Here is a 9,332-nt window from a genome sequence, read left to right on the forward strand (position 1 = left end):
GTGTCTGTACTTTGTCTGTATTCGGTCACGATGTAAACGATGTCCTGATTAGTGTTGTAAGTTGACCAAGTCAACCATCCTCCGGTTTGACTTGGACAACAGTTTGTAAATGTTGAAGGATGTTCTGTGTCGAAGGATAGCTCATCGAAGGATATTGTAGATCCTTTGATGGCATCGAAAGATAGGCTTCGAATGATAGACCTCGAAAGGTGATCTTTCGAGGTCCCTGCTGATCCTTCGAATGCTTTGTCATCGATAGATGATCCTTCGGACCATCTATCGGATCCTTCGGACCAGACATCATGGGCTGGGTATAAATACCCATGCAGTGTGTTGTGTTTGAGTTAGACTTGGAAGATAGATTCACAAAGACACTTTCGAGAGAGCTTGAGAGCATTCTGTCCGAAAACACACACACACACTTTAAGAGTTTGCAAGTTAGATTTGTAAACATTGTGCTTGTAACCGAAACCTTCATACGTATTAATACATTGGTGTTAATCGGTGAACCTTGTGTGTTTGTATTTGTGCTTGTCTCATCCCGGTTTGCTTGCTAGCTTGGATTCCGCACTCGCTAGTGGGTTAGTATAACAAGGTTTGAGGTTCGTCATCCTCCGACAAGGGACCTACACTAGACAATGTAGAAGAAACTGTTTGATCATGATGATCTTGCCTTCATCGTCAACATACATACATATATATTATCCCTATCAGTGATTCTTTTCGCTGCCCTTCGTTTCAGGTATCTCCAAAACGAAGCCCTCCAAGCATCCTCCTTCAACAAAAGGCGGGACAATGCATAAGAAACTGTTTGATCGATGATGATCTTACCTTCATTGTCAACATACATACATACATATATATTATACTGAAACGGCATGTTGGTTACACACAATAGCTCTAGAAACGACAAAATGTTTTCGACCTACTGACTCGTCGATACATACTTTGGGCTTGCAAAAACAGTTCAACCCACATCAAATAATAATAATAACATTAACAGTGTTTTGACCCGTAACCTAATAGAAATAAGTTTTCACTTTTCATATGTGCAGCCCATTAATTGTGTGTGAGTATGTGGATTATGGTCACGAGATTAAAATCCAACAAAAACCAAATTATTATAATATATGACTTTTGCAAGCCCTTGATTGAAGTCATAAATATGTATTTATATGTCCATTATAATCGTTTTTATATAATATAGATCAAAATATATTATACCTATAATAGAATTAGCTGGTAATTGTTGATGAACCATATTATATAATACTACAAAAGTAACTTAAGACACAATAGTTTAGATCATACCCTTTCAAAATGTCATAACCCTTCAAAATACTTTTATATATATCACACTCTTACAAAAAATCACAACCCTTCATAGATATATCTGTGTATATATATATTTGTATAAGTAACAAATGATCTCTCAATTGCGATGATTACTCGAATCTGATGATTATATATAAGAAAATGAAAAAAAAAATTATCAAAACGAGTCATATTTTGGAGGCCAATTTTGATGGATGTTACACCTGCTAGGCGCCGATCTCCACATCACCCACCGGCAAGCTATGGGGAAGCTATAACACATGACCTTACAAATGAGCAAAGTATCCTCCTTGTGAACGAGGAAGAAGAATATGTCTAAGAATGTTAGTGGACAAAAAAGGGTGCGACAATAGCGTAGAAGTGTTCTCTCGTTATCATTAATCGCCTTTTCCAGCTCTTGATAGAGTAGAGTTTTCTGATAAGCGAGTTTCCCATAATTGGTAATACGAACAAATAGACAACTTAGGGAAAGAGGTTTGTTTCAACAATTCAATACCATTCTTATTGATTCAGCAACCTTTAACACAAAGGATTCACAAACAGTTGGCTGAGTTTGTTAATCAATTAACTACCGTTCTTCTCGTGTCTCCGTTACCGTTCTAACATTTAGAGATCGTTAACTTCTATCCTTGTTTGACAACATATTAAATTAATATGTTATGATTCTGTTTTCTCATGTCTTTTTGGTGCAAATTTGACTTGTGGAACCTCAGTTCATAACTGCTAGGACTTGGAGACAACAATAGGCATTTAGAGAATTATAGATGCAAAACAGGAAATCATGTGATTCTTTTGCTTCAGTTGCATTGTATTATAACAATGTTGTTACATCAAATATAACCATATTTACAATAACTAAAAGCCACATAGGTCCCTCATCCAATCCAACACCGGTTCTAGAAACCTAGCAAATTGCAAATGAGGGCTCGGTTCGTTTAAGCCCGGCTTGTTTCGAGCCACGCTCGAGTTGCTTGGAATTTTTATATTTATTACTTTTTAAATTTATATAAATTTTTTAATTTTTTCTACGTTTTCTTATTTTTAGTTTTATATTTATATTGTTCGTTTTTATTATTAATTTGTATTTTTTATCATCTCATCCTAACACGAATCCATCTTAACCTAAACTCATCCTAACGCAAACTTATCCTGACTGTTTTTTTAGTATACCCACCCATCCTAACCGAAACCTAAACCCACCCAACTTTGCTCACTTTGCCACCCAATCACCCATAGGTGCAAGCGTCCAAAAATTGCTTGATGCTTCCTTCTAAGTTTTAATTAACACCGTTCCTTTTTTCCTCTGGTGGGCTTTCAACTCAAATAAAAGAATGGTCGAATTTAAATTCAGCCCATTAGATCTTTTATTGCAATTGTTTTCCATGTTCTATATGAGAACCCAATCCCATATGTAATATTGAGTTAGTTAACACCACTCGATTTTCCATTTACTATGATATATTTAATAAACCGAAGTGATTAACTGAAAACCAATTGGTTAATAAAATAGACTAACCGATGACTTTGGTTTCGACTTCGGGTGAGGATAATAATCGAACCGAGTGAACCATGCACATCACAATGAAATCGATTACCCGATTCACTTTGTTTTTTATGTATATCATAATAATACTACAATAAATATTATATGAATAAGAAAACTACACAAAACGAGTATCACAATGCGATGTGTAGTTCCCGTCGCATCACACGAGCATCCTGCTAGTCACAATCAAAACACTAAGAGGTTGTTTGTTTAGCTCTTAATGATTCAGACCTCTTACTGGTTTAGCACTTAATGGTTCAGACTGTTTGTTTCGTGAACAGATGTCTGAGTGGTTCAGACAATTGCCTCTGAATGGTTAAGCATTATACTACGTCTGAATGGTTAAGACCTCTAATCTGAACGAGTCAGACATTTGCCTCTGAACGGTTATACATTGTACTGGCTCTTAATAGTTTAAACCTTATATTGGTTCAACATTTAATGATTCAGATCTCTTACTTATTAATCACTTAATCATTCAGGAAAGTTCTTTAACACCAAGTACAAATATATACACCGATCTAACACTTCTTACACATATTTCTTGGTTACTCTTTTTTAAGAGTTAAATGCCCGGATAGTCCCTGTGGTTTGAGGTTTTTTCACCTTTAGTCCATAACTTTCTAAAATTACCTCTATAGTCCTCAACTTTTCAATTTTCGTTCCTGGATAGTCCCTGTCCCAGATGAAGGTTAGTTTTTTCAGTTAAATGGGTATGAAATTACTAAAATGCCCTTTTTATTAAAAAAATAAATTAAAAGTAAAAAAATATATTTAAATCAAGTGGGGTCACTTTATCCCACCCCTACCCCCTCTCCCCTTTCTCTTTTCCTCTTTGTAATTTTGTCTGAGAATCAAACCACTACCACCACTTCATCTTCCCACCATCTCCACATTTCACCACTTTCAGAAACACCCCTCTCGCTCTCTCTCTAAACCACCACAATGATGATAGAAATTAAAACAAAATTACTAGATTGAACCGTAAACTTAGTTTTGTGGTCACATCGTGTATGCATATACAACAAACTTCAATAAACTATACAGTTACCATGAGAAAATTCATAGTATTCTGTATTTTCGTAAAGTTTTCAAGGTCACGCCTAGCATTTTTACAAAGTAAATATCATAAAATCATAAGACTCAATTCATGCACTAACAAGTACCTTCATCCCATCGATGAACAATCAGTCGAGCAACTTCGAATGGTCAACTGATCAGTGATGTTACAGGAACCGCTTTCTCTAACCAGAACCACCACCACGACAGAGCTAGCATACGCTGGTGGTGAGCCGAGGAAGGAACCTGTTTCATGTGCAAGTATCCTCTTCTTCACATTTCACACCCCTGCTCTGTTTTCCACATTCCAGATCTTTTTCTCCACATTCCACAACCGATGCTCTGTTTTCCAGAATCATTCAAATTCACACATCTTATTAAAAACCTATCTGTTAAATCTTATGATTATCAAAACAGATATTGAACAGTTTCCCGACGCTCTCGAAACAAATGGACGAGGTGATATGTGAGAACGAAGATGATGGCCGGTGAATGGTGAGGTGGTGTCCGGTGGTTAATGGTGATCGGAGGATGGTGGAGGTTGGTGGTGCACGAGGTAGTGGTGATTGACGGAAACCGGAGATCCACGGGGACTAAGAACTCAAAAGTTGCTGAAGAGTGACGATGATCAGAGTGACTATGGCGAAGAGGAGTCGTGGAACCGTCTCCTCGAAACCCCGAACTTGCAAACACTAGTGATTGGGAGAAGTGTGATGTGGTGGTGGTGACCGGTAATAGTGAGGTTGCAGGTCGAACAATGTGGGTGAAGGGTGATTAAGAGGTGATGTCGCTGGTGATTGAAGATAGTTTAGGTTGTTACAAGGAGGAAGAATGAAGATGATGATTTGGGAACAAGAAAGAAGAAATGTGTGGTAGATAGTGGGTCCCACATGGTTTTTGAATTTCTTGAGTTTTATTTGTTTATTAAAATAAAGGGTATGTAGGTAATTTTACACCCACTTAACTAAGAAAATTAACCTTCATCCGTTTCAGGGACTATTCGAGAACAAAATTGCAAAAGTTGGGGACTATACCTGTAATTTTAGAAAGTTAAGAACTAAAGGTGAAAAATGAGCAAACCACATGAACTATCCGAGCATTTTTCTCCTTATTTTAATAAAATCGTGAAAAATTTATACCCAGATTACCAAAAAAAAAAATGAAAAAAAAGGAAAAGAAAAGTTGGGGCATAATATTGGCGAATCTTACACTGTGTTCCAGAGTTTACTAACAGAAGGAAAGGAAAGGAAACAGAAAAAAAGTAAAAATATTGTGTGTTCCAGAGTTTCATTTAAGGAAGGAAAAGAAAGGAAAATAAAACATGTCGTGTTCCCGAGTTTCATTTAAGGAAGGAAAAGAAAGGAAATGACAGGAAAACTAGGCTCAATTCTTTAATTTTTCTTTCCTTACGATTTGGGAGGAAACAGTGAGAAAGTCATCTTTTCTTTTCCTTTCTCATCCTTTCCTTTCTCACTTTTACTTTCTTTTTCTTATCCCTCGTTAAGTTAACTCGGGAACAGAGCGTTAGAGCTGCCCTTATATACGACCGAAGGGACAGCAGACGACATTTCTTTCTTTCTTTCTGAGCTATCATCGGCATCGCCTCTTTCAACTTGTAAGTCTCATATGTATCTCTATCATCTTCGTTACTCACTTGTATTCACTTTCGTCATTCTATTGTTCCTTCTTCACCCTATTTCATATGTCGTAATTAGGTTTTTTACGACATCACTACCACTCGGTTGGTAGATTCATTCATTATATTGTTTAGATCTGATTTTGTAACAATCGCTTTGCTGATTAATCATCTGTTAGCCTCATCAATTGCATATTCCAATCCATGACTTTTTGCTTGAAAACCTAAATTAAAGTTTTTTTTTATTTTTTTATTTTGTGCCTTTTAATCTATGCAGTTAACATCAGTTATATATCGGTCTCCTGTGTCAAATATCGGTACCATATTATCGGCCGATAATAATCCCAACTTCAAAAATTGCCTACAACAGTCCCAACTTGTAAGATTTTGGCCACCAATGATCCTTGTCTAACTGGGTTATAACCAAGTTAGTTTTTTGAATTTTTGAGCGGCGGAGAAGGTCACTAGAGGTTGGAGATGACAAGTGGTGGTCTCCTTTGGTGGTTTCAGGGGTAAAGAAGGTCGTCGGAATAAGTGGCAGGTCACCGGAGTTGCGTAGATGGTGGAAATTTTAAACTTTTGAGAAGCGGAGAAGATTACAGGAGGTCGGAGATGATTGGTGGTGGTCTCGTTTGGTGGTTTCAGGGGTAAAACGGGTCGCCGGAATAAGTTGCAGGTCACCAGCCCAACAAGGTTATAACCCAGTTAGACAAGGATCATTGGTGACCAAAATCTTACAAGTTGAGACTATTGTAGGCAATTTTTGAAGTTGGGGTTATTACCGGCCAATTAGTGAAACTTGGGATTATTAAAATCCAATACCCCTATATATAAAAGTTATTAGTAAAATATATACAAAGTACAAAAATTAATAAATAATAAGCGAGTCAAGTTGTTGCCCAGCTTAAGCTTAAATAACTACCCATGGCCCGAGCTCGAGCTCGAGCTCAAGTAAACTCGAATTAGTCGAGCTTGAGCGTAAATTAGCTCACGCTAGGCTCGTTTACACTGGGAGTCATAGAAGTTGTTCGATTATTAATATATTCTTCTTAATTTCAAGTCATATTCATTACATTAAGCCTTTTTTGTGTTGTATACTCAATTTAGGTGACTACGAGCAAGAAAGGTTTTTTTTCAGCACAAAAGAAGTCAAATACCCGAATGGGAACCGATCAAATCGGGCTACTTTATCTGGGTATTGGAAAGCAACCTGATTAGATAAAAAAATTGTTACTTCAGAGAACAATCAAGTTGTGGGCATGAAGAAAACACTCGTATTTTACAAAGGAAAACCCCCACACGGGTCACGAACCGATTGGATCATGCATGAGTACAGACTCGCAACCCCTCAACCCAAGAACCCGACTCAGGTTTCTTTCGGATTGATACAATTTTGATTCGAATACACAAACACATTTAGCTAACAATTTGTTTTGTTGTGCCAGGGTATGGAAAATTGGGTTATTTGCAAAATTTTCTTGAAGAAAAGAGGAAGTAAAGTTAGCAAGTACGATGAAGAGACAATTGGGATAATTAGCGATTGTAAATCTTTAAAATCAAAGCTAGTTTTCTACGATTTCATGTCTGCGAGTAAGAAGAGAAGAACTGATTTGAATTTGACACCGGTTTCATCATCTTCGGGTTCGAGCGGGATCACGGATGATGCCGGTTCTTGTGATGAGCATGAAGAGAATAGCCATAACCTGGATGATGTTAAGAATTTAAGGAAACAATCGTCATAAATTAATATTCTTTTTTTTAAAGATTATCCTAAGTCTAATTTAATTTAGTAATGGGTTATTATTATTTATTTACCTTTAGTTTTCAAGATTCCCATGAAAATAATCCAATTTTCAAATGAGATAAAAGAATGAAATGTTATCAATGGATATATTTTCTTTCAGTTTCACCCTTGAAATTTCAGCAAGTAGTGATGATTTACTTGCATTGGTTTTAATATATTGCAGTCAATGTATTTGTTAAGTACACAATTATAAGAAAACTACTTAGTGAAACAAACATAAGGTTGCGTCACTATCTTTAACTTTAATTAATATAATGATTTTGACTCTGACTTTTTAATTCACATTAATCATTTTGAAATTGTTAATCTAAACAAGCCTAACACACCTAGAGGGCAAAGATTCTTTACTGGCTTGAAATAGATGATGCATTTGGATTTAAGTTAATGGCTATCCATTAACGTATACATGTTGGGCCTATTGGGCTTCAACTGATCCTTCTATGACCCTATCTTATATGTGGGTTTTTTTTGTCACCCGTCAATCCTTTTAACCTTTAATATTTTAATATGTCAACCCGCCACGATTGATACCTATACTGATAAATGTATCCCCTAACTCTCACATACATGTAACACACAATACACTTACATGAACAAGCTCATTATACACATGAATTTGAACATCGACCTTTTGTATCATTTTACATCACTTAGCTTAAACATAATATTCTACCCCCATGACTTTTAAACGATGATACATTTTCATATGTTAATATACTTTTAACAAAATTATACCGTAAGAAGGAGCATTTTAATCCCTTTTATTTGAGTAGGATATTGCTATAGATTTTTGTTTTAAAAATTAATATGTTACGTGATTACCGGTGTTCTTTGTTGCATTGCGCGAGCATTATTTTAGTGAGGTCCAACACGCATACTCTTAACACAACCCAACCACGTCATCGGTTGTTGTAAATGCACTTCATGAATCTTTAACCAATATTAAAAATTATACTAAAAGGTAACTGAATATGACGGTTTTAAACATCTAGTTTTCTATACGAAATCACAACTACATCATTCTGTTAAAGAATCCCTAGAACAATTTTTCTCTAATCAAATTCCAAATTCTTCTATGTTAAGCATTGGTTTATCAAAATTATTTCACCTATGTATATGTAAATAGAAAGTCAATTTAATCGAAAAACAAAGACAACCGAATAAAAAATGAAAATAATTTTAAAATTTTCGTAAAATGGTTTGGTCGAACAAAAAGTCAAATCATCATTTGATAACCAATATAGCTAATCAATTATAGTCTTCAAATAACAACAATCAAACCAAACCAACTCATACTCACACTACTTAAAAATAATCAACACTCGGTAATAAATGGGGTTACAAAAATCCAACAAGTGATCTAACTTCATTACTAAATCATCAATCATCCATCTTTAGTTCTTGCCCACTAATCAAGTTTTAACGAGTTTTTCTTAATCCACAACCATCTATCACCAAAGTTACCCTAACATACAAATCCACTAACTCCATCCTTACTAAAAAAAATTCAAATGTTAAGAATCTTCTCCATATCTACTACATAAATGTAATAACTGGCACTTTTTTATTTTTTTATAGATTTCAAGCCTTGTCTCAACCGGCTTATGTACCCGACACACTTCACAGTCCTTGTTAAGTCTTCTGGTAAATTACTTTTTATTTTATACTTATAATCGTAATTAAGTTTAAGCTATTAGTTAATTTGACCGAAATATTAATTTCGTTTATGTTTTATTTTACGCCCCGCTTGCGGTATGCGCATATAATGTATATATGTGTGGCCATGGGGGGCAGAAGTGAAAGTGCACTAATTTTAACGTTATTTTACTAATTTCGTGAAAATAACTTTAAAAGCTGAGGATGGTTAATCATGCATCATGTGGTGGCGTTGATAGCTGAAAGACAAAAGGGTACATGCACTAATCGAGTAATCGGTCTTTGTCTTGATTGCT

At 35.5% G+C, this 9,332-nt stretch overlaps 1 protein-coding gene across 2 annotated transcripts; it reads left to right on the forward strand.

Annotated features, from left to right (window-relative positions):
* The first annotated feature begins 6,407 nt into the window (after positions 1-6,407).
* On the forward strand, positions 6,408-7,461 carry LOC110871797 (NAC domain-containing protein 83). 2 transcript variants are annotated; one of them, XM_035976359.1, is made up of 3 exons: positions 6,408-6,946; positions 7,022-7,029; positions 7,102-7,380. In XM_035976359.1, the coding sequence occupies exons 1-3, from the start codon at positions 6,836-6,838 to the stop codon at positions 7,316-7,318; spliced, it is 336 nt and encodes a 111-aa protein (XP_035832252.1). In that variant the 5' UTR covers positions 6,408-6,835; the 3' UTR covers positions 7,319-7,380. The 2 variants fall into 2 exon arrangements, with proteins under 2 accessions (XP_035832252.1, XP_021976224.1); XM_022120532.2 differs by having other exon boundaries at positions 6,411-6,946; positions 7,022-7,461.
* The last annotated feature ends 1,871 nt before the right edge of the window (positions 7,462-9,332 follow it).

This window comes from Helianthus annuus, chromosome 8 (genome assembly GCF_002127325.2).
Source record: "Helianthus annuus cultivar XRQ/B chromosome 8, HanXRQr2.0-SUNRISE, whole genome shotgun sequence".
NCBI classification, from domain to species: domain Eukaryota; kingdom Viridiplantae; phylum Streptophyta; class Magnoliopsida; order Asterales; family Asteraceae; genus Helianthus; species Helianthus annuus.

Bases quoted from the DNA above. Each gene is read 5' to 3' on its own strand.
- LOC110871797 (XM_022120532.2), top strand. From the start codon at position 6,836: ATGAAGAAAACACTCGTATTTTACAAAGGAAAACCCCCACACGGGTCA. The intron at 6,947-7,021 runs GTTTCTTTCGGA...TTGTTGTGCCAG, and splicing joins AACCCAAGAACCCGACTCAG to GGTATGGAAAATTGGGTTAT.